The following is a 24,657-nucleotide window of genomic DNA, read 5'->3' as shown; positions in this document are numbered from 1 at the left end:
ACTGTGAGTTCCTTGGAGCAGGGCTGTGTCCTCCTCCTGTCCTCCCCTCACAACACCTGAGGAAAGGCTCACAGAAGTGAAAGGGAACAGAGAAGCAGAGCAGTTACTGAGAACAGGGCACACTCTCTCTGTTCTCAGCCCAGAACAGAGACAGACTTAAACGCCCTGGAATCTGAGGAGCTCCCTCCCCTTCTGCAGGCTCTCCTCCCCGCCCTTGCAGCACCGCCCCCACCTCCAAGACAGCTCAGCAGGGTATCACCTGTCTTCCCACTTGACAGCTGAGGACACATAAGGATGACTTGCTCAAGAACACCAGCTAACTGGGGAGGACCCTGATCCTGCTCAGAGAACCCACCAGGACCTGCTTGAGGGACTTACCTGCTGCAGGTAGGAGTAACTCGCTCTTACACCCACCACCTGAATGCAGGTACATGCTATTCTGGCTCACCAAATGGTATGGTGTTGACTCACAGATGCTTCTCTGATAACACAGGGCAGAGGCCTGGAAACCCACCCCCTCGGATCCTCGCATTGCCCTGCTATTCCATTCCACGGCCTTTGCCTCCAGCTTGCCTCTCCCAATTCTCCTCTACATTGCCTTCCCAAAACACTGGTAGGACTGCATCACATCTCTGCTTAAAGTAATGAGCTAATGTTTACTGAGCCCTTATAATCGGGAAGGTGCTGTTCTAAGATCTTTCCTTGAATTAACTCGTTTGTTTGTTTGTTTATTTATTTATTTATTTATTTATTTATTTATTTATTTATTTATTTTGGTGAGGAAGATCAGCCCTGAGCTAACATCCATGCCAATCCTCCTCTTTTTGCTGAGGAAGACTGGCCCTGGGCTAACATCTGTGCCTATCTTCCTCCACTTGATAGGGGACACCGCCACAGCATGGCTTGACAAGCGGTGCATCGGGTGCATGCCCGGGTTCCGAACCCAGGCCGCCAGCAGCGGAGCGCACGCACTTAACCGCTTGCCACAGGGCTGGCCCCAATTAACTCGTTTAATCTTCACAATTCTGTGAGGTAGTCACTATTATTATCCCCCATTTTGTAGATAAAGGAAACTGAGGCACAAGAAATTAAAGTGGCTTACTCCAGGTTACACAGTAAATAAGTAGCAGAGTTAGGATTTGAACTCAGGCAGTCTGGTTCCTGAGTTTGGGCTTCTAAGCCCAGAAAACACCTCTCTGTAGCTATTTCTCTAATAATAAATAATAACAATAATAATATAATGATTAACATGCGTAGATTGCTTACGATATGCCAGGTCCTGTTCTGGCTGTTACCTATGTTCACTCATTTGATTCTACAATAGTACTAGAGAATTGAGGGGGACTATTATTATCCTCATTTTACAGGGAAGGAAACTGGGGCACAGTCACACAACAAGGATGGGGTACTGGACACTCCAGCTCCAGAGCCAAGCTTTAAACCACTGTGCTATCTGGCTTCCCCGAGCGCTGTTCTGCCCAAGGGTCTGACATCAAGGCCCTTCGGGTTCATGCAGCATGATCTCTGTGTTTCCACCAAAGCTTGTCTTTTGTTTTTTGGGCTATGCAGGGTTTTTCCTTCCCAACCAGACCTTGAGCTCCACAAGGCCTCAAACCACAAGGTTTGAGATATAGTACTTGCCTCAGTTTCCCTAGCTCACAGCAAGGGGCCTATAGTAGCAAGGGTCAGTGGATGTCTGCTGAATTGAACCACAGAATGTCAGAGGGGAAGGGTCTGGGGATCCTCTCTCAGAGGACTGAAGTGGCCACCCACTGTGACCTGAACATTAGACTCAGTCCAAGACCTGCTGCCTTGGACTCCAAACCCTACCTAGATCCTCCAGACCCTTTCTGTAAATTCAGTCCTGTTTAATATGCCCCCAGGAAGCTACTACTTAGAAAAATCATCATTACAGCAAAGACACACAAGTGCGTATTTTGTTAATGGAGTTCCTAAATTAACAAATCTTGGCCCAACTCACAACAGGTTACAAACTTGATGATTAAGCCTCAGGAATGGCTAGATTTTCCCCATAACTATAATCTTATTTTCTCCTTCTTGACAGAGAGAGGGGGTCAGGAAGAATGCTTCTCATTTTACAAAAGGGAAAATTGAGTTACCCAAGGTCACCCAGCAAGTGAAGGGTGAATCAAGGGCTAGAATCCCTTTATTCCATCAGGAGATGGGGGGAGGTGACCTTGCAAGACCTACTTCAGATTGGGGTTTCCATCACCCTGCATCTGTCAGCTCTCCTCTTCTAGGGAAACTGAGGTCCACGGATTTGAAACTTACAAAGGGCCATCAGTGGTGAGTAGGAACTCAGCAGCATTCAACAAGGACTAAAGATTTAGAAACACAAGGCCTTGGCCCCCTCCCAACTATGCTCAAGAGCCTAACAGTGACTTGCAAGGCCCTCAGGTCCGGATTCTTCCAATAACATTCAAGGCTCTTCATAGCCAGGCCTTTCATTCCGTCAGCAAACATTTATGGAGGCCTACTGTGTGCCAGGCACCACTGGTAAAGGACCTCACAGACTCCTCCTGACAATCCTGTGAGGTAGGCATCATAACCCTCCTCCTTTCAGGTAAAGGCCGAGATTCAGCAGTAAAGACAGAACTGGAGCGACAGCACAGTGTTTCAGCAGACAATGTTTCCAGTCACAAAGCACTTTCCTATACCCCATCCCACAGAGCCTCACTTCCAGGGGCAGTAGTGGTAGTTCTGCTTGATGGTTAAGAGCAATGGTTCAGGATTAGAGTTTGAATCTTCACTCAGCCACCTGTGTGACCCACAGAAGTCATTTAACCCCTCTGGTCCTCAGTTACCTCATCTGTAAAAGGAGGATAATAAAAATGCCTTCCTCATAGGTCTGTTGGGAGGACAAATGAGGTAAAGCACATAAACATCAAGTCCTGTGAGAGAGCCTAGGCTGAAGAAGCATTTGTGTGTATGCAATCCCCCCACGCCGCTAATGAAGGCGCCAGGTCCCCAAACTCCCCCTGGTCAGGCGTTCTTCCTGCTTCCTGGGGGTGAAACCCAGAAGGGTCCAGGCCCGGAAAAGGGTGACCCTGGGAAGGCCAGTCTGCGGGAGGTGGCTGAGCAAAAGGACAAGCGATGAGTGGTTTGGCCATAAAAAAGAGCCCAGGGCGACAGACGCGGGGTCCCAGCACTGGGGAAAGCGGAGGGGGCAGCAGGTGGGCGCGCTGAAAAAACTTCCTGTGTCCGTTCGGGGCTCGCGCCCGGGAGCCCCGCACAGGGGAGAGGTGGGCGCCCAGCGGTGCACGACCCGCACGCAAGGTTCTCCAGGAAAGCTGCTGCTAAACTGTTTGCGAGGATTAACCAGGTCCGCGAGCCCAACTGTTGCTGCTCCCCGCGGTCTTGGCCGGCTTTTCCCGCGGAGGGCTCGGGCTGGGCTGCGTCTTCCGAGAGTCGGGGCTCTGGGGTGCGCGGGCGGAGGCCTGGCGGACCGCGGCGCCGAACCGCTGCTACGCTCGTGCTTCCGAGGGCGCCCCGGGGAAGCGGGTGCCCCTCCCGCTCCGCCCGGTGCAGGGCGGGAGGACGCGGGGAGCGACCCCAGGCGGGCCGCCGGGCTTGACCTTGACCGTTGCTCGCCGTCGGCCTCGCGCCCACTGCCTGGCAACGGCCCGCTCCCCGCTCGCCCCGCCCACGCAGGCGGGCGCGGGATCCCCGGCGATCCAGGCCGGGTTTTGCGGCGGAACTGGCGCGTGCTGATCCTTCATCTGTCGCCCTTGGCAGCGGGAGGCGGCGGGAGACCATGGTGCTGGACGAACTGTGGGCCGCGCTCTCCGGCGCCTCCGGGCTTGCCCTGGCCTGCTGCTTGGTGGCGGCGGCCGTGGCCCTGCGCTGGTCCGGTCGCCGGACGGCGCGGGGCGCGGCGGCCCGGGCGCGACAGCGGCAGCAAGCGGCGCTGGAGAACATGGGCAAGGCTGCGCAGCGCTTCCGGCTCCAGGTGACGGTTGGGTGGGGGTGGAGGGGGGAAGGGGGGTACCGCACAGCACTTTCAGCCTCCCGGCGCTCGGAGGGGCAGGTGGCGGGCAGCGCAGGTTTGTAACTCTCCGAGCCCCTCCTCGCCCTAATACATTCCATACTCTTTCGGAGCCAGGTGGGACCGAGGAGAGGAAGGGAAATGAAAGGAGTTGGGCAGGTTGTGGAGGCCATCGCCGCAACGGGTCAAAGAGGAGCTTTACTTGATGCCCAAGAATCTCAATATCACTGACTATTGGAACGCTAACACGCGAGCATGAGAACCAATAGGAGGCTAGGGTTTTGGATTTTGGCATCATGGAGTGATGGCCGAGGAAATCTGGAGAGTTTACAGTTTAAACTCATTGATTTGTGCTTGAGGACCCTAGGAGGGAGCCAGAAGGAGACTTGCTCAAGTGCACAGGGAGTTATTGGCAGAGCTGGGGTGGAATGAAAGTCTCCCCAGCTCCTGCCGCTCAGGCCGTGGTGTCCAACCCCCCACAAGCACATTCCGTGAGCAGGATTAGTTCCAGCCCTTCCCTGGTGATCTGCTCAGTGTGTGTATGGGGGTGGAAAAGGGGGCTTAAGACATGGAACCCAGGTAGAAGTCAAAATGCTGAACTCTGGGAGATGTTCTTACCTGCTGAGGGAGGAAGGACTTCCTGCGAGTGTTGAGGGTCTGTGTTTGATAGGATTTGGATCTGACTGTGGGAAGACTTTGCAGGTGATGGGGACAGCAGGAGTCAGAGGATGTGCCTGGGGGGGAGAAAGAGAGGGAGTCACAGAAAATTGCAGTTAGCAGATGCTCAGCTATAGCAAGTGATTTTTGAGTTGAGGCAGAGCTGTAGCTAGAACGTAGATGCCCAGCGGGACTATCCAGCCTCATTCCAGTGGAGAGGAGCAGGGGAGAGATATTAGGAAAGGAGACTGGGCCTTGAATGCCAGGCCCAGGGTGCGGCCTTGATTACGGTGAGGTTTTGGCTGGATGTAATGGTATGAATTTACTCCACATCATTCCTGGGCCAGGATATGTCATATTTATTTATTTATTGAAATCAAAATCGATCTGGTTCCAGCCTCCACTCATCAAGCTGCCTAAAAAGTCCACCATCAGTCAATTTCTAGGTGTTTAATCCAAACTGGCCACTTCCCCTACTTGAGCACAGGTTTTTTGCTGTTTAGTCCTCCTTCTCTGGCTGAGCTCCTGGGTGCTCTGCTCAGGGATCCTTGCAATGACCCCCGGCTCAGCCTGGAGACCCTCGGCTGCTCCGGAGGCCCCAAGTCCTTCTGTGCAGCCAGCTTAGTTCTGCCAGCTCCAAGAGCTGCGTGGGGGCAGCTGCAGGAATGTGCCCACAGTTACTGCCTACGGAACTCCCCTCCTAGTCGCAAGGAATGCACGGGCTGGCAGGAGTGTGGGGTGGTAGAAGGGTGGGTCTTCCTCACTTCAACTCCAAACATCAGCATCTATACAGTTTCCCTCTGGAGCAACTGCCTTTCATTATTTTTAAGAACTGAATCTTCCAGGGTAGAAGTTTTGACCCTGAAATACAAAAAGCTGTTTACATAACCCCTATGGGGCAAGAGAGCCTGGCCTCGGAACACCAAAGCTTGGCTCTTCCGGGTGGAGAAATTTACCTCTTAGTTTTCCAATGACTGTGGAGAACAAAGGGAGAACAATTTCAGGAGCCTCATTATTTTGAGCAATCAGCAAATGGGTGGGGCTTGATGACAATAGCTTTGTAGGCCTTGGGGGCAGGCAGGAGGTGGACTTTTAACTGAACTCTGCCTCAGCCTTGGGACCAGCTCCTCCCTCCTCCCTGCCTTCTGCTTGGCTCTGGGGTTGCTGGATGACAAAGAGGCGGGTTCTGATGCTGTCTTAGCAGCCTTTCTTCTGGAGCTTTCTCAGCCCAGCCCTAAATAGCAAGGGGCACTGAGGTGAGCAGGGCCCGGGGCAGGCCATGGGAGAACACAGCAGCTCCCGCCTGATAGACTCTGGACGAAGCTAGTTGGGAGCCCAGCTACCTCTGTTCCGAGGTGGCACTGGAGGAGGGGGACCCTCAGCACCTCCTGAACCATCACACACTGGTCCACCTCTCTAGGCTCCAAAGCAGCTCTGGAGTGAGGTGTGTTTCTAGGAACTCTCTGTTGACCAGGTGAGGCTTAACTTGTAATAACCCTTTGCCCATCGTTTTCTACCCTGCCCCGACATGAGTTTCAATATTTTCTAGATAGAAGAGAGGGAGCACCATTAATAGAATATTCTGGCTGGGAGAGACGTGACACGACACCTGCTCATGCGTCTGTGCCTGTGCACTTGTGGTTTTACCCTGAATGCCTCTTTCCCATGTCTCTTACAACCCCTTTTGTCAGAATCCCACTGGTCTTGCAAATGCCACTTCCCTCAACTGGATCTGACCTGTAGTTCCATCTCCAGGCCTTCTCCAAGCCCACCTTGAACCTGACCTTAAAACAAAGTGATTCAGTAGATGAATTGAAGGACAATGTGGTTTTCGTTGAGACCAGTATCAGTGTCCTACATGATCAAATGGAAGGGATATCTTGAAATAGAACAAAGTGATCAAAACCATGAGGGAAAATAAAAAAGACGTGGAGGACAGTCTAGGATACCTGAAATTAGCACAGTAGGTGGTTCAGAGGGAGAAAAACAGTTGGAGGAGGGGCAGTGATTCCATGACACCTCCAGTATCCTTCCCTTGAAAAAGTTTGCATACAGGTTGGCCACATGCTTAGTTGGAGGTTATGTGTACACTTTCCTGCATTCTCCACGCAAATTTAATTTCCCCCATGTTCGCAGATTGGCCTCCTGGAGATGCAGACTTACTTTGGTGTCTTGTGAAAGAGAAAATGTCTCAGCTGCTTGATAACTAGTTGAAGAGTTAAAAATAGCTGTTAGCAACGATGTCATCAACTGTCAACATGGAACAACATAGGAAAGAATTAAAATTTGTGCGGAGAACAGGCGGGAGCTTGCTGGTAGCTTCTAGCTGAGGTGCACAGGACTTGGAGGGCACCTTGTAGCGAGGTGGGAAATGGTGGTGGCCACACTGTCAGTGGTAATTACTGCAGTGTGGTGGGCTCGCTGGTGATTTTTACTTTCTTCCTCATACTGTCAGGCACTTTTTTTTTTTACAATGAGCACATATTTATATAATCAGAAAAAAATAAAGCAGTCTTTCTATTTTCACTGTGAGGTGAGAAAGGCAAGATGTGGCACTGTGTATATAGTATGATCCCTTTGTGCACAAATAGAATATATGTAAGCAATTATGTACATTGTGGGTTTTTCATGAACAATTTTTTTTCCTGTGAGGTTTCATTAGAAACTGTTAACTATGGTTTTCTTTTCAGAAGAGAGCTTGGGCAGGGTGGTCCCATTTAGAGGTGGGGGAAATGTTCACTTTTCATTTTGTATACCTTTTTAAAAAGTGTATCACCAGCGGTTATGTGGGGAGAGATCAGGGATCCATGTTTCTTCTTTGTAGCTCCCTGTATTATTTCAAAAATCCCAAGTAAGTATTGTATCCCTTTAACAAATTAAGGAGAAGGGTAGAGGGGCCGGCCCTGTGGCTTAGCGGTTAAGTGCGCGTGCTCTGCTACTGGCGGCCCGGGTTCGGATCCCGGGCGCCCACTGATGCACCGCTTCTCCGGCCATGCTGAGGCCGCGTCCCACATACAGCAACTAGAAGGATGTGCAGCTATGACATACAGCTATCTACTGGGGCTTTGGGGGAAAAATAAATAAATAAAAATAAAATAAAATAAAAAATAAAATAAAAAAAAAAAGGAGAAGGGTAGAGTGTTCCTGATAATTGAGGCCGGAGTACGAAGGTTGTGTGATGGGTGTGTGTGGAGGGTGCTCAGCTCTGGGGGTGTGGTGGGTATGAGTGGGTGGTGTCGCATTGAGGGGGTGCAGAGTAGTCTGACAGGACCATGGCCTGGAAGCACCACCTGGAACATGCTCTGGAGCTTGTGGTGCGATGGGGTTTTTAAGGGGAGAGGCAAGGCCTGGTTGGGCTTTGCACTGTCTGCCTGGCAGGAAGGGTGGGTGGGAGCGGCAAGGCGGGGGTGGGGTAGCCGGTTACGCGGCCCCTGTGTGATGAGTGGGGAAAGGATGAGCACCACTGAGGGTCTTGGTAGAGCAGATGGAGAGGTGGCCATTTCCCAGAGCCATTTGGGGGGCCTGGTGGCTGACTGGATGTGAGTGGGAGGGAAAGAGAGGGGTCCCGGATGATCCTGTTTTCTCACTTTAACATCTGGATGGATGGCCATGCCCTTCCTGAGTAAGGGTACTGGAGGAGGAGCTGTGGAAAGTCGGGGAGTGGAGCGCAGGGGGAAGGACCCAGAGGGTGGGAACAGTGGAGCTCAGCTGGGTCAGGCTGGGTGGAGGATCAGGAGGCCGCGGGATAGGTGGAGAGCCTGGAGTGGAAGCCACGAGAAGGAATGACTTCTCCCAGCATCAGAGAGGGAAGAGGAACCTCAAGGAGCCTCTGTCTCTCCTCACATCTGGCTTCTTGTCCTTCAAATCACAGCTGAAATGTCGCCTCCTCAAAGAGGCCTGCCTATCCCATCTTACTCAGCCCTCTGTTTCCATCATAGGGCTCTGTTGATTTGCTTTCTCACACTTACCATGATCTGTCCATTATTTGTAAACTTGTTTATCTTCTTGAATGTAAGCTCTCTCAAAGCAGGGACTCGTCTGTCTTGGTTGCCTCTAAATTCATAGCCCCTCACGTAGTCCTTGGCACATAATAAATGCTGAGAACATGTTTGTTGACTGACTGAATAAGTGGATGACAGAAGTAGCAGAGAGGCAGGAGGAACACGGAGGAGGGTAGAATCTCCATGCCCACGAGGAAATTGAAGAGAGCTGCTCTGTGGACTCAACCCCTTTGTGCGAATGCCTCAGTGAGACGGGGGCCGAATAAACGGTCAAGTGTCTGTTGGATTTGGCAACAAGGAGGTCCCTGGGGACTATGGCAAGAGCAGGAAGGGTGGAGGTGAGAGATGGGGGCTGTGACTTGGGTGTCCTCCTCTAGCGGCCTTCACCAATTAGCCCAGTACCCTGGAGGAGGAGGCAAGCGTGTGTCTGTGGGCAGGGTCTAACCCCAGAGACTCTGGGAGCCCTCGAGGCCTTGGGAGCCAGGTATCCAAGCAGATGTCCCTCCTCCTTCAGAGAGCTCTGCCCTGACCACTGTGCCTGCATGCTGCCCACTCACCGTACCTGGTTTTATTTTTTCTAAGTTATTTCTCACTATTAAAATTCTTATTTCTTTACTTATTAACTATCTGCTCACTCCCAACCCTCCACCTCCTGTAAACTCTCCAGAGCCTGTGTTACTGGGTATATACCCAGGTTCTTTTTTTTTTTTTTTTTTTGTGAGGAAGGTCAGCCCTGAGCTAACATCCATGCTAATCCTCCTCTTTTTGCTGAGGAAGACCGGCTCTGAGCTAACATCTATTGCCAATCCTCCTCCTTTTTTTTTCCCCTAAAGCCCCAGTAGTTAGTTGTATGTCATAGTTGCACATCCTTCTAGTTGCTGTATGTGGGACGCGGCCTCAGCATGGCCGGAGAAGCGGTGCGTCGGTGTGCGCCCGGGATCCGAACCCGGGTCGCCAGTAGCGGAGCGCGCGCACTTAACCACTAAGCCACGGGGCCGGCCCTATACCCAGGTTCTTTACCCGCCACACAAGAGGGGCCAAATAAAAAACTAGAACGCCAGGCTCATGGCAAGGAAAGAGTTTTTATTTTGGGTGATGTCAGCCAGCAGACGAGAGCTCTCAAATTTGTCCCGTCTCCCCGAAAGATGGGAGGCAAGGGGTTGAAAGGTTGTGAGGGAGAGCACGTGCTGGGGTTTTAGGTAAGGGAGGGGGTGCATGTGGCCACGCTGGTTGGCACCTTCCCACCAGCCTGCGTTTGGCCTTGAAGACTGAATTTCTTTCCCTTGACTGTCTGGACTTTTCTGGTTAGTTTTCATCTTCAACCTGCATTTGGCCTTGTGAGGCTGAATCTTGACGTCGGGACCTTGACTTCCTGGGAAAGACAGCTCACTCATATACTAGGGACGGACAGAAAGACCTGGTTAGTTTTAACACAACAGTTGATGATGCTGAATATGCACAGCTGCAGTTAGCAAAGCTTATCTCCAAGTTTTTGCTCTCTTCTTCTAGCCCAGGGAGGGCTTGTTAACCTCTTCATGCTCGGTTTCACACGGACATGCCTTGGTTTCACACGGACATGCCTTATTAGTTCATGGCTGTACCCCCAGCCTAGTGTGGTGCCTGGTGCAGAGTAGGCACCTAATACATGTCTGTGGATGAATGCAAAAGGCCTCTCTTTTGGATGTGACCTCCAGCTACAGCCCCTGCCGCTCAGGGTGGGGTCCTCTTGTTTTCACCCTCCCTGCCAGGTTTGGGTGGTCAGGAGCAGGTGGACAGCCAGTGGACAGCGTGTGCTGAGTGGACAGACACTATAATTTACCTGTATGGTCCTAAGCAATGCACTTCCCCTCTCTGAGCCTCAGTTTCTTTATCGGTGCAGTGGGAATGTGGTAAGATTTAATCTAAACATAGCGCACACCAGCACGGCGCCTGGCACACAGTAGGCAGCTATTGGTGGTGCTTGTTTGTAACGCTGTAATAATCAGCCTGACGTGGCCTCTCCTGGGCACCCCCTCCAGTAAGCTTCTTGAAGAGATATATCTGCGCCATTCACAGGTGGCAGGGCCTGCGCAGGCTGGGCCCCATTTCTGGTGTCAGAGCTGCGGGTGGGCATATCTGTCATGGATTGGCACGTGACAGTGAGCATCTGCTTGGTAGGTGTGGGGACTTCGGGCCATGGGCCACAGGTGTCTGCTGCAGGCACACGGGGCCTGTGGGGAGTGGGGGGCTGATCTGAGGTATCTCCCCAGAACCCCGACCTGGACTCCGAGGCATTGCTGGCGCTGCCCCTGCCTCAACTGGCGCAGAAGTTACGCAGTGGGGAGCTGTCCCCGGAAGCTGTGCTCTTCACCTACGTGGGAAAGGTAAGGCAGCTGATAATCCTCCCTGCTCCCCCCTTCTCCCTCTCTCTGCACAGGCTGTGGGGAAAACCTGGCCTGGAGTTTGTCTTGCTGAGGGCGATGGTGGGACCACAGTGCCAGGGGCTGCCAGGAAGGGAAGGAGACAGAGTGGCTCTGTGTGTGTGTGTGTGTGTGTGTGTGTGTGTGAGAGAGAGAGAGAGAGAGACAGAGACAGAGAGACAGAGAGAGAAGAGAGGCTGACTCTGTGTGTGGTGGGGGGGACACTGAGCATGTTGTCTTGGCTCGAAGCCTGGCTTCCAGCCCAGACTTCCCTCTCTCTCCCGCCCCCACCCTATCGGTCACCAAGTCTGGTCTGTTCCCTTCTTATAGCTCTCTCTAGTTCACCCCCTTGTCCCCACGCCCCTTCAGCCACCCTAGTTCTCCACCACCATCTCCCTCCATGACCAAGTGCCAGCCTGCTGGCCAGATGCCCTCTCAGATCTGCGGTTCTTCAGGCTCTGCTCTTCTGCTCCTCCATCTCCAGCATCCTCTCTGGCCCAGGCCTTCTGGAACTTGGGGCGTCAGCAGCTCAGCTGCTGGCAGTTGCCTGGCACCCGGGGCCTGCCATGTTCTGCACTGGCTCATGGGGGGTCCCCTTCACCTGGAAGGCTCTTCTCCCTCTTCTTGCCCCACTTGGTGCAACAGGCTCCCCTGGCTGAGTCAGGGCTCAGAGAAGAGTCGCCTTTTCCAGGAAGCCTCCCCTGATCCTCCTCGTCTCCCAGCCCGAGTTAGGGTTTCCTCGTCAGTGTTCACTTTTTTTTTTTTTTGTGAGGAAGATCGGCCCTGAGCTAACATCTGCCAGTCCTCCTCTTTTTGCTGAGGAAGACTGGCCCTGGGCTAACATCCTTGCCCATCTTCCTCCACTTTATATGGGACGCCACCACAGCATGGCTTGACAAGCGGTGCGTTGGTGCATGCCTGGGATCCGAACCGGCGAACCCTGGGCCGCCACAGTGGAGCATGCACACTTAACCGCTTGCGCCACCGGGCCGACCCCTCAGTGTTCACTTTCTAACAGCACATTTCTCAACTCATCACAGGGCTTGCCTTGTCCTTCTTTTCCATGTCAAATGTGAACTTTTTATGGACACAACTCGTCTTATTTGTCTTTGCACCTCAGTGCTGAATACTAGTTGTCTCATATAGTAAGTGCTCGAGAAATGTGTTTGAAATGAAAGAAAGAATTGTGCTTTATGAGTGTGATTTGTGTATGATTTCTTGAAAGAGAGTGTGTGATAGTGAGTGTGACTGCTAAGCAGGTGGACATGAGTGTCAGGTGACTGATGGGCGTGTATGCCAGTGGTCTGGGAGAGGATGAGAGTGAGACTGACTGTGGAGAAAGGACTGGAACGCCCTGGGCCGGGTGCACTGAGGGTCAGTCTCAAGTGTGTTGCTTCTTCCCTATCCAAGTCCCTGAAAAAGTTCTCGCCCTTCCTAATCATCCGTAAGAGAGCCTTCGGGTTACAGATCTGCCTCCTCCCTTCCTGCCGTGGTCATGTTTCCTGTGCCTGAGTATGGCACCAGGGCCCACACCCCTTTTCCTCAGGTGTTTCACAGGAACAGGAGAATGGACTGAAAGCTGCATCTCATTCTGCCCTGGTCCTTCCGTCTTGTAGGGCTCTGTTGAGTGATTTGAGGGCTCCGGAAAGGCCGGCCCCGAGGCAGACAGCCACCTAATGTTAGTGCATGGTTCCTTTTAGTCAGGCTCCCACCCCTTTACTACAATCGGTGTCAGTCATCACTCCTCCACGTGACGTGATTATCAGATTCAAGAGTTCCTGGGAGAGGGGAGGCTTAGCTGGGGCAGGTGCAGGCCAGGCGTGGGGCAGAGGGGGTGCTGGGCTCTGGGAGGCTGGAGCCTGGGTCTAGCCCTGCTCTGCGCTGCCTCCCAGTGCGACCTGAGATGGGGATCTGTTCCTGTCCAGTTCCCGTCTGCCTCACTGGGCAGAGATGTGATTTGGAGGAGGAGGTGGAGTGGCCAACGGCTACCCTCCTCCCGGCTCATCCCTCTGAGGGCGTCTGAGGCCAGGGTCTTGCTCCTTTGAGTGGCCCAGTTGTGTCCCGGCCTTGGGAGTACTTTCTCTCCGTCTTGGGTTGAAAGCCAGAGACAGCCAGGGTGAGGCTGGGGCCAGATGTCCTCAGTGAGGTGGGTGCTGGCCCTCGGTTATCCCCTGTGCTCCTGACTCTGGGTGCTGTTGCTGGCTACCTTTCCCTGGGCATTCTTTAAAAGGCCTCGTTTATGTTATGTATATTTTACCACAATTTAAAAAAAGGCCAGCCTCACTCTGCCTGTGTCCATTTCTCCCTCTCCCAGGCCTGGGAGGTGAACAAAGGGACTAACTGTGTGACCACCTACCTGGCAGACTGTGAGACTCAGCTGTCCCAGGCCCCAAGGCAGGGCCTGCTCTACGGTGTCCCTGTGAGCCTCAAGGAGTGCTTCAGCTACAAGGTATGTCCTGCCTCAGTATCAGGCCTCCACACTCCCACCCCTGCTAGCCAGCTCTGTGTCCTGGGTCCCCCGGGCCCTCAGGGGAAGTGTCAGGTCCAGAGGCCTTGAGAGGGTACCATGGTGTGTGTGCCTTGGCCAGGGAGATGGTGGTGGGAGTGGGCCCTGTGCTGCTGAGGGCCCCTAACTCATAGGCCATGTCCCTCTCGGTGCCCATCCCTCCTTCTAGGGCCAGGACTCGACATTGGGCTTGAGCCTGAACGAGGGGGTGCCAGCAGAGTGTGACAGCGTGGTGGTGCAGGTGCTGAAGCTGCAGGGCGCTGTGCCCTTCGTGCACACCAACATCCCCCAGTCCATGTTCAGGTTGGGTCTCAGGGGTACAGAGTGGGAGCAGGGGCACCCAAGCCAGTGTGACATGGGCTGACCCATTCCTGCTTCCTCCAGCTATGACTGCAGTAACCCCCTCTTCGGCCAGACCATGAACCCATGGAAGTCCTCCAAGAGCCCAGGTGGCTCCTCGGGGGGCGAGGGGGCCCTCATTGGGGCTGGAGGCTCCCCACTGGGCTTAGGCACTGACATTGGGGGCAGCATCCGTTTTCCCTCCGCCTTCTGTGGCATCTGCGGCCTCAAGCCCACGGGGAACCGCCTCAGGTAAGGTGTAGGTGGTGGGTGGAGGGAGCTTCTGGGCCTCTGGCTGTGTGACCTTAGCCTAGGTTCCCCCCTTTTTGGGCTCCAGGCAGGGATTCCCTCACTGGGGTTTTGCTGGGAGGGAATGTCACAGTACCACTGGGCTTGGTTCCTTGTTTCCAAAGTGGTGTGAGTTGGGAGCTGCTCTATGGGTGTGGGGTTGAGCAGAGGGTGGCCGTTGCCTGTTTCCAACATCTTGTGTTTCTTATTCAGCAAGAGTGGCCTGAAGGGCTGTGTCTATGGACAGGTGGCAGGTGAGATCTGTCGTTCCCTCAGCGCCCTGGAGGAGGGAGGTCTGCCTGATCCACTTCTGCCCCTGTCTCTCCTGGGGCAGCGTTTGGCTCCTAGGCCACACTAGGTCTGAGTTCCTACCTCCTTGTCTCTGCTCACACTCCTGGACCATGGCCCCGCCCTTGCTTGGGCCCAGCTCCAGAGCCCACTGGGACTGGGTGATCTCTCTTCCCTCCCCTCCCCACCCCACAGTACAGCTCTCAGTCGGTCCCATGGCCCGAGACGTGGAGAGCCTGGCGCTGTGCCTGCGAGCGCTGCTGTGTGACGACATGTTCCGCTTGGACCCCACCGTGCCGCCCCTGCCCTTCAAGGAGGAGGTGAGCACGGGTAGGGGTGGATTTGGTTATCATTGGTGCTTCTGAGCCCAGAGAACAGCAGCCCGCAGGCAGTGTGGGCATGCCTTGGAGGCTCTGTCTCCTGAAAACCACTGCCTTGGGGCCTGAGACCAGAATCAGCTGCTGTTCTGCAGACAGCCACCAGGTGGAGCGCTTGCCTGCGTTTAGAAACTCAGTCTTTGAAATTGGCCAGCAGGAGCCTCTGCTGAGTAAAGGCCCCACCTTCTGGCTCCAGGCTCTGCTGTTGTCACTGAGAAACCACTTCCCAGCGGGAGAACAGCTAGAGGGAGAACTCCTGTGCCTCATCTGTGTTTGACCATCAGCAAAAAGGAGCCTTTCTTACAGTACAGTTGTGTGCTGCATAACAATGTTTCTGTCTGGACTGTGTATACGACGATGGTCCCATAAGATTAATACCATATAGCCATATAGTACCAGGTGTGTGGTATAGGTTTGTGTAAGTACGCTCTGGTGTTTGCACAATGCTGAAATCGCCTAACGATGCATGTCTCAGACCGTATCCCTGTCGTTTAAGCAGTGCGTGACTGTATTCGTGTCCATATCCCCTGCCTCCGGTAGGATGCTTGGCACGTAGGCTGAGTGAGTTAAGGACAGCGAACAGTGAAGAGAGCTGGGATCTGTGGGCGGTGTCGAATGCTGGCTTCCTAAAATATCACCAAAACGGCCTATGGGTCAGACAAGGCTGAGTTTATTACTTTCTGTGGTGAGGGAGGGTGCTGCCTCGACAGAGCCTTAGTAGTGCCGCCAGGGTGGGGTGGGTGGGGTGTGGAGGAGGGGGCAAGGTTGGGATATTTGTTGAGATTTTGAAGTCTGGATTAAGGTGAGTTTTCTACTTGGTTTATAAGGATCACGATGTCATAGTTTAGGATCGGTGGACACAGCGAGGTGAGGATTTTGAGGTGAGGGGTTCAGGGAGCGCTGGGGTATACACTGTCATTTGACGCTTCTGTTGAAGAGTTGATGGGTCTTTCAAGAATCAACAATAAAGTTCTTTGTACTTATGTACACAGCATTCAGGAGTAGTCAAGTTAGACGGATGCAGACAGTGGAATAGTCAGGTCACGGTAACATAGACAGTAAGCTGTGTGAGTAAGCTCTGCTTCTCAGCGGTCTGGCAGGTCTCTCCTGTACAGACCTCTTACCCTCTCCCAGCGCAGGCTGCCTCAGAAGGGCTGAGGGTCCCTGGACAGGAGAGTGGGCCTCAGTGTTTCTTGGCAGGCGGGAGATCTGGGCTGGGTGGGTGAGCGCCCCCTCCCTAGCAGAGGAGGATGTTCTAAGGGAACATAGTGGTTCCTGAACCCCTTCCTGAGAGGGAGGAGAGGAGGTGATGAGGTCCCTGTCCAGAGGTTTGGAACAGTTTATCGTGGGAGCCAGGACTTGCATCTTGAAACAGGCAGTGGAGAGCCTCGGCTCAAGAGGTAGGATGCCCGTTCCGGCCTAGGATTGTCACTCTGCATCCACTCTGGACCTGTCTCCCTATCTAGACCTGAAGCCTCAGTTTCCTCATGTGACCAATGGGAATCCTCATCCTTACTCTGCCCACCTGCAGAGTCATTGTGAAGGTGTTTTGTGAAAGGGTCGGTGCAGAAGGGGCCGGCCCTGCCGGCAGTCAGTTTTCAGGGGATCCAGGCTGCGGCCTCGCAGCTGTGTCTAGGGCTGTAGCTTCTCTGATCTCTGGGAACCCTGCGTCAGACCGCCCTCTCCTGACCTGACCGTGACTCCTGTATTTGCCCCCCAGGTCTACACAAGCTCTCAGCCCCTGCGTGTGGGGTACTATGAAACTGACAACTATACCATGCCCACCCCGGCCATGAGGCGGGCCCTGCTGGAGACCAAGCAGAGCCTTGAGGCTGCCGGCCACACGGTATGGCTTCGGGAGCCCAGAAGTCCTGGCAGGGCCCCTCCTTCAGGGAAGCCTTCCTGGTACCCTCGGCTGCCACCCTTCCCTGGCGTCCTTGCACCCAGATTGTTTCGTGCTTGGGGATGGGAACTGTGTCCCTGGGAGACCAGTAGATAGGGGGCTGACTAGGAGTATTGGGATAAGTGATTTGATGGTGAACTCAGCCCCGTGCTGGGATGTGTGAGCGCTGCGTCGGGAGGGCCTCGTCAGCCACAAGCGGTGGTGCACAGCTGTCCAGAGGTCCCTGGGCCCTGAGATGGTGGGCCAGTGGGTTTTGGTCTGCTTATCTGAGACAAGTTCAGGTGTGGCTCCAGACTTTTGTCATGATGTGCATTTTACAGGGAGTTTTCTTTTTTTTTTTTTTTTTTTTTTATTGCAGTAATATTGGTTTATAACATTGCAAAAATTTCAGGTGTACATCATTGTACTTCTATTTCTGCATGGACTACATCATGTTCACCACCAAAATACTAATTACAACCCATCACCACACACATGTACCGAATTATCCCTTTCACCCTCCCCCCTCCCCCCTTCCCCTCTGGTAACCACCAATCCAATCTCTGTCCCTATGTGTTTGTTTATTGTTGTTATTATCTACTACTTAATGAAGGAAATCATACGGTATTTGGCCTTCTCCTACAGGGAGTTTTCATGGGCCAATAAGGCTGCCTTTGTGGCTCCAGTGAGGGCTACTCTGCAGGCCAAGTTGGTACAGTCCATCCTCAGGGCCGCCTGGGCAGCACACGGGGATGGTGGGACCAAAGGTTTCTAGGTCTGGGGCCTTACACCCCTCAATCCCTGCAGCTGGTTCCCTTCCTGCCAAGTGACATACCCCATGCTCTGGAGAACCTGTCGACAGGTGGGCTGTTCAGTGACGGCGGCAGTAGCTTTCTACAGAATTTGTGAGTGATGTTGGGCTTTGGGGTCTGTGGTGGGATCAGGAGGTGGGCAGACCCAGGGAGAGCAGCTGGGTGCCATGACCCCCAGGACAGGCAAGTCTGGGGGAAGATGGGGGACAGGCCTCAGCTGAACATGAAGTTCTGAGCATCCTGGGCAGGGACCTCGCCGCCTCTCCAACTGCAGCTTGAGCCTAGACATACCTTGCCAGGGAGACTTGGAAAGGTGCCAGCATGAGGAGAGGCTGGAGTGAGCGTCCATGGGCTGGCCCTGAGCTGAGCTTGCTGGGAGGTAGGAGGTGGGCAGGGAGTTGCCTGTCTGGGAAAGACTGAGAGACAAGGGCAGGATCAAGCAGGAGGGCAGGGGTCTAGACATCAAGCTGTGACTCCAGGCTTTTCTAACTTGAGCCACGTCTTTCCCTTTTGAGCAGGTCCTCAGTTTTCTCTTCTGTAAAGTGGGCGGGTTGGACCAGACTTGCTTTAAGGGACTTTGCAGAGCTCCTGTTACAGAAGCTGGTTCCGCTTAGATGTTTTCAGTCCTTAAAGGTTGACAGGGGCAGAGGACAGGCCTGTGAAGGTGCCTTCTGGTCCTGTGCCTAGACATCCCCCAGTAGTGGAGTATGGTCCAGGCTTCAACGGAAGGGGCTGCCCCTCACTCTGGGCCTGGGAATGAGGCCCCAGGGTCAGCCGCCTGAGATCTTTCCCTGAGATCTAGAGCCAGCCTCAGAGACAAGTGTCATGGCGGCCCACGCTGGACTGCACTGAGTGTGCCTCCAGACTGGCGTCAGCATCGACAGGGGGAGACTGCTCTCAGTCTGAACCTCGGGCCGGGGAGGTGTTCCCCTCAGTCCTTATTGCTCCAAGCTGAGTTTGCCAGAGAGGGAGACACAGAGTCCCCTCTTGGGGAGCTCCAGTGGGTGTGGGGTAGAGCCCAGGCAGAAACAAGTCCATCCTCAGGGAGCAGCAGAAACAAATCACATGTTTGAAAGGAGGCAGATGAAGGGGTTGGAGACCAGTGGTTACTGGAGTCTGATGAAGAGCAGGGTGGCCAGGGTCACTGAGTAGAGAATGGGGGTGCAGTGGGTTGGGGGAAGCCAGGAGGAGCACCTGGGGTGGGGGTGCCTGGACTTGGACCATTCGTCTCCCAGCAAAGGTGATTTCGTGGACCCCTGCTTGGGGGACCTGGTCTCAATTCTGAAGCTGCCCAGGTGGCTTAAAGGACTTCTGGCCTTCCTGCTGAAGCCTCTGGTGAGGGCACAAGGAGTGGGAAGGGTGGGGTGGGCTGGGAGGGACCCTCTGGGGCTCTTCCCCCCACCCCTTAGCTTCTCTTGGCTTGGGCAGTCATGGCCCCCTCTCCTCTCCAGCTCCCACCCAGACTCCTCTCCTCCCACCCTGCCCTGCACTCTTCACCCAGCCCACATGCTGAAAGGGTGCCGACCTGGGACCTGGGTCGGGGACAGAGGGAGGAGGCATGGGTGGCTTGGCCTGAAGAGGATTGTTGCTAGCACTTGGCCCAAAGCTGAGTCACTGACTCTGTGTCTGTCCTGCAGCTCCCGAGGTTGGCAGCCTTTCTCAGCAGCATGAAGTCTCGGTAAGAATATTTCCCATGCCCAGATGCCTGCCCCCCTTTTCCCCTGATCTGGGTCCCTGTGGTTTCTGACAGGAAAAGATGAGGGAAGTAGCTTCTGAGGCTGGAAGTGGCTCAGGCAGAGTGGCAACCTCTGTGGCCTTCAGGTTGGACCTTGAAGTTGTCTTAGCAAGGTCCAGGTCTGGCTGGAGAGCAAGGGCCTGAGGGAGATAACAGGATGGGAGAGGGTGGAGAGGAGAAGACTGACCTGGCTGGGGCGTGGGTGGAAAGGAGTTGGTATGGAGCAGGGGAGAGGGAGATCGCAGGGAACCTGTGAGAGATGCTGCTCTTGGAGATCGGAGCTGGACTGAGCCGCACCGGGTCCTGCCTGCCCTTCAGCGGCTTCAGCGGGAAAAGCAGGGAATAAACGCCCCATTTTCAGGCCCTGATGTCTTGTGGATTTGCTCCTTCCCTCACCAGCAGGCATTTAGGACCTGTGACAGCTCTGGCCTCTCCGGTGTCTTAAGAGTAGCTAGGAATCAGGCTGGCCTGGGTCCTGGCTCTGCTGTGGAGTCACTAAGTGACACAGCATAAGTCCCTCTTGGCGACTCAACGGGACATGAACTTAGGGATCTGAACTTCTGCACTGCTTCCCTCTCAGAGCTCCCATAGAGTTGAGAAGGGTTCATGGAGCAATGAGATCTGGGAGGTGTTATGAATAGGGGTCTGATGTTGCTAATCCCCGTGGCTGTAACCATCATGCCCGTGACCTCACTCCCTTTGCCCAGGTCGGCTGGAAAGCTCTGGGAACTGCAGCACGAGATTGAGGTGAGGCCAGAGCCCTTAGACTGGAGTAGGTGGGGTGGAGTTGGACAGGGCATCTGCCAGCAGGGTCTCTTGTCTCCTGGTCCCACTGGTCCCCTGGAGTGGGCTGTCATTCCCCCTTCTACTCCCTGGCCTGGTCTGCTTGGGCCCTGCTTTCTGACCCTCACTTGCCCAGATGCCTGTCCTTGGGGGCTGGGTCAGGCTGGGGCTCCTGTCCCGGATGCCTCTTCATGCCTCTGGTGCTGCCTTGGCAGGAAGAATGGTGTTTATGGTTCATGTGGGAGTAGAGCAGCTGATGCCCCCTGAAAGCAGCCAGGCCTGTGTGCCCCGAGGACCTTCATCCCATCGAGGCTCAGTTCAGACCCAGGGGCGGGTGCTGGGGCCAGAGGCACCCCAGCCTCAGTCCCAGTATTGCGAGTCCACGTGATGGGCTGGGTCTGAGTGCTCCACCGGCTGTGCCGGTGTCCTCCCCAGGTGTACCGCAACTCCGTGATTGCCCAGTGGCGAGCGCTGGACCTGGATGTGCTGCTTACCCCCATGCTGGGCCCTGCTCTGGACTTGAATGCCCCAGGGAGGGCCACAGGTGAGGCCTGCTGCCTCACCACACCCCTGGCACTCCCACCTGTCTCTTCTCTTCTATGAGTTCAGCCTGTACCCTATGGGACTGCTGGGAAGTAGAAGAGCTCTGGGGGAGGGCTGCACCCCTAGGGGAGGACCCTGCCCTTAGGGGGCTCACAGTCTGGCTGGCTGGAGAGATGGGAGTCATGTGGAATGCCCTGGGAGGGAATGAGCTCCCTGTCCTCAGCACTATTCAAGTTGGAGATCTTGAGTTACAGAGTCCGTGGTTTTGGCAGGTGGTGTTTGAAGTCCAGTGGGGATTTAGATAAGCTAAGAAAACAGGAGCAACATTTCAGGTCGGGGAAGCCACGTGGGCCCAGGCACAGGGAAGCATCAGCAGGCTCTCCACCTGCCCTAATCTGGATTCCTGGGCCTTGTCACTCACTCAAGTCTCCGTCCTGGGAGAGAGCCTCTCCCTGTCTGTGGAGGCGGGGTGCCATTTCACAGGTGGAAGACTGAGGCACACAGAGGACAGTTGGCACTGAAGGTCACCGGCCTGCTCCAGCCACTTGTGCTGTGTCTCAGGGGCTGTCAGCTACACTCTGCTCTACAACTGCCTGAACTTCCCAGCGGGGGTGGTGCCCGTCACCACAGTGACCGCCGAGGATGAGGCCCAGATGGAACGTTACAGGGGCTACTTTGGGGATATCTGGGACAAGGTGCTGCAGAAGGTGAGGCCATGTGGCTCACTGGTCCCCTGGGTCCCCCTTCCCTTGGACTCACACCTGCACCCCGACTCTAGCTGCTGTGGAGGGAACAGTGTAAGCTTGCCTGTCTTTCTTAACCAAGACCCCTAAAGACTGCGGCCTGGCCTGCTGTGCTGCCCTCCTCTCCAGCTGGGGTGCTGCCTGGACCTGGGGTGGGGTCCTGCCTCGCTACCTCCCATCCTGATGCCTGTGTCCCCTGTAGGCCGTGAAGAAGAGTGTGGGGCTGCCTGTGGCCGTGCAGTGCGTGGCTCTGCCCTGGCAGGAAGAGTTGTGTCTGCGGTTCATGCGGGAGGTGGAGCTACTGAGGACCCCTGAAAAGCGGCCATCCTGACTTCTGCCCGCCCGCCCGCCCGCCCGCCTGGCTCTGGAGGACCTGAGACCCACATCGATCTGCATCCAGCCTAGTCAGGGCACAGCTGCCACCCTGCGAGGAGATGTTCAGCCTAGGGCAGGGCCTTCCGTGTCCCCCTCTCCTGATCCCCTGCAAGAAGTGCAGACCCCCTGAGTCTGGACCTTGCTCCCCTCTCTGGTCCCCTCTCTCTGCCCTGACCCCCCAGGTGGCAGCCAGTGGGTATGACATAGGCAAAGGCCCACTAACTGTGTCCTTTCTGGCTGTCATTGTTAGGGCACAGGGGATTGGAAACTTGACCTTCTGGAGCCCGACTCTAGCATGTCCGTCTCCTGCTCCAAAAGCTCCCCTGGTTCCCGTCACCCACAGAATGGACACAGGCTTCTTAGAGTGGGCGTTGCAGCCCTGGTACTCCCCCCACACCCCTGAGACTAAGCCTTGCTTTGCTAGACATTGTCCTCTTCTTCCTTCCTTTGCTCCTTCCCTCGGCCAAGGATGCCCTTTCTGCTGCTCTACCATTAAATCCTTTGAGGCCCAGCTCAGATCCCTTTTTCCAGAAGGCCTCCCCTCCTTCCTCTGAGCCCCAGAGTAGGTGGGCTATTTCCTCCCAGTCGCTCCTGTGTGGTGGGCATCTGTGGGTGGGTCTGCCTCCCTTAGCACACTGGCTCTCCTTGACAGCAGGGACCCTATGGCTACATCTTTGTCCTCAGTGGCCAGCACTGGGCAGCAGGGAGTCTGGCATGCTGGCCCTGAGCTGGTGCCGTTGGAGAGAGGAACCCACAGGCCTAGGGAGGCGGGCACGAGACAAAGTGATCTGCTAGAGAGCCCTGACGGGGCCGGCGAAGGACTGGATTGTTCTGCGAAGGCTTCTTGAAGGAGGAGGACCTATTTTGAGTCTAGAAGGTTCCCAGAGGCTGAGATAGGGGACGAGGACATCTCAGGGAGGAGGAACAGTACGCCCAAAGACCAGGATGAGTTTGGTAGATGGGGACATGTTAAATGGGCACAGGAGAAGCAGCAGAGATGTAGGTGGGAGCCAGATCAAGGTGGACTTGAGGGGCTAGTTCAGGAACTTGAATCCTATCTTAAGGGCAATGGGGAGCTCTTGAAGGATACTCAGGTGCAGAGAGGAGAGTAGACTGGAGGGGCAGAGCCTGGAGAGGGATAAGGAGGCTGCTCTGTGGGCCCAGTCTGGGGAAGGGGGCCTGAGGCCTGAGGCCTGAGGCCTGAGCTAGGGTGGTGGCCCAAGGGTAGAGGGGAAGGAGGTTTGAGAGTTGACAGTTGGGATGGGAGTGAGCTGTCTCAGTGCAGTCTCATCTCTGCCCAGTCTGCCAGCCCGCCTCTTACTGGACTGCGTTGGCTGGTGGGTGGAAGGGTGGCTAGTCTGTGACGGGCCGTGGAGGCTTCTTCGCCCCGCTAGCAGAGCTCCCTCGCTTGTCCTGGCCCTGGCCCTGACTCTCCTGCTTGCTGGAAACGTGTCTGAGCCTGAGCCCTCAGGCAGGGCAGGTCCCCAGCTTCCTGGCCTACTTCAAATTCCTTTCAGGGCGATCTGCCTTCCCCAGGCCGCCTCCCTCCCGATTTTCCTACTCCTCCAGAGGGGCTTTCCTTCTGGTTGCACGCCCAGTGGCACCTGCACTCTGTACCAATGGTGTCCCTACCTCGGTGGGGCCAGTCTCAGGGCAGACGTGAGGCCCCACACCGCAGGGCTGACTAGAGGGCCCAAACCACATGGACACCCAGTTTGGGATGACCGCGTAGAAGCTGCACTTTGCCATGATTCCCTGTAACTGCTGTGTCCTTTTGCCTCATATCGTTCATAAAACTACCCGCCATCTGCCCCAGCTTCCTCCCTCTCCTGCCCCTTTTCTCTTTTTGGTGACTGATATTCTTGTGCTTTGAGACGTGAGGCTGCAGGGTGGGGTGCCTCTCTTTCATTCCTTCACTGGCTCATTGATTCACTCTTGGAGCTCCAGCGTGGACAGCCCAGCCCTGTGCTGAGCGGTGCTGGAGCTCCGCCAAGCCTGGCTCCCGTCCGGAGGCTCCTGGGCTTGTGGGTGGTGGACATCGACACAAACACATCTACTCTCCAGGTGGTCAGGGCTGGGGGCAACGGCAGACAAGGGGGCCAGATGCTGCCGAGGGGCAGGGGAGGTGGTCACTGTGGCAAGTAAGTACCCACTGCGTCCACTTCCACCACTGTGCTCTAGCCCAGGCCACTGCCTCTCGTCTGGACACTGCAAAAACCTAACTGGGCTCCCTGCTTCCATCCTCACCTATCCCCCAGTCCCTTCTCTATACAAAGTGTAAATCAGATCGAGTCACTTCTCTCCTTAAGACCTTCCAATGGCTTCCCACCCCACTGAGAATAAAAGCCTGTCTCCTCGTGTCTTGCAAGGCCCTGTGGGGAGTGGCCCTTGCCCACCTCTCCAGCCTCCTCTTGGGTGTCTTCCTCATTCATCGTGCTCCAGACACATAAGCACCTTGTGGTTTCTTGATCATCTCAAGCTGGTCCCTGCTTCAGAGCTTGTGTGTTAGCTGTTCTCTGCTTAGAACACAGGCTCCTGTGTCACCTTCCCTGATCACCACTTGTAAAACAGCTCCCCTGACACTTTCTAACATGTCACCCTTTGTACTCTATAGTGTTGTCACTATCTGGAATCATATGTTTTTTTGTCTCCTCCACTCAAACAAGCTTCCTGAGAGCCGTACTTTGTCTTGCTCATCACTACGTTCTTGGCATTTGGAATGGTACCTATAAGGTGCTCAGTTAATTCCGCAAACATTAATGAGCATCTGCTAGGACGAGGCTCTGTGTTGGTGCTGGAACTGCAGTGATGAAGGAGACGGACTAGGTTCTTGTCTTCTTGGAGCTTACGTTCTGGAGGATGTGAATGAAAGGAGGCAAGGAGGCAGGCAGGTGTGCTAGTGAAGACCCTAAACATGTAATGC

The 24,657-nt window shown here is 54.8% G+C and overlaps 1 protein-coding gene across 2 annotated transcripts; it reads left to right on the top strand.

Annotated features, from left to right (window-relative positions):
• The first annotated feature begins 3,718 nt into the window (after nt 1-3,718).
• On the top strand, nt 3,719-23,549 carry LOC101401985 (fatty-acid amide hydrolase 1). 2 transcript variants are annotated; one of them, XM_004442044.3, is made up of 15 exons: nt 3,723-3,970; nt 10,914-11,027; nt 13,378-13,512; nt 13,739-13,872; nt 13,954-14,160; nt 14,410-14,450; nt 14,680-14,804; nt 16,582-16,707; nt 17,551-17,648; nt 18,791-18,890; nt 19,193-19,233; nt 19,998-20,037; nt 20,509-20,617; nt 21,178-21,323; nt 21,562-23,549. In XM_004442044.3, exons 1-15 carry the CDS (start codon nt 3,776-3,778, stop codon nt 21,688-21,690), a joined length of 1,740 nt encoding a protein of 579 aa, XP_004442101.1. In that variant the 5' UTR covers nt 3,723-3,775; the 3' UTR covers nt 21,691-23,549. The 2 variants fall into 2 exon arrangements, with proteins under 2 accessions (XP_087302131.1, XP_004442101.1); XM_087446005.1 differs by lacking the exon at nt 21,562-23,549 and having other exon boundaries at nt 3,719-3,970; nt 21,043-21,270.
• The last annotated feature ends 1,108 nt before the right edge of the window (nt 23,550-24,657 follow it).

Source organism: Ceratotherium simum, chromosome 22, assembly GCF_057802395.1.
Source record: "Ceratotherium simum simum isolate JZ-2026a chromosome 22, ASM5780239v1, whole genome shotgun sequence".
Lineage (NCBI taxonomy): Eukaryota > Metazoa > Chordata > Mammalia > Perissodactyla > Rhinocerotidae > Ceratotherium > Ceratotherium simum.
The sequence above is the reverse complement of the archived record's forward strand: the minus strand, read 5'-3'. Positions and strand labels throughout refer to the sequence as shown.

What these genes read in the sequence shown, in the direction of transcription:
- LOC101401985 (XM_004442044.3), top strand. Translation starts at nt 3,776, where the DNA reads ATGGTGCTGGACGAACTGTGGGCCGCGCTCTCCGGCGCCTCCGGGCTT. An exon ending in CCCACGGGGAACCGCCTCAG is followed by an intron (nt 14,161 to 14,409) that starts GTAAGGTGTAGG and finishes TTTCTTATTCAG; the next exon opens with CAAGAGTGGCCTGAAGGGCT. An exon ending in TTGAGGCTGCCGGCCACACG is followed by an intron (nt 16,708 to 17,550) that starts GTATGGCTTCGG and finishes CAATCCCTGCAG; the next exon opens with CTGGTTCCCTTCCTGCCAAG.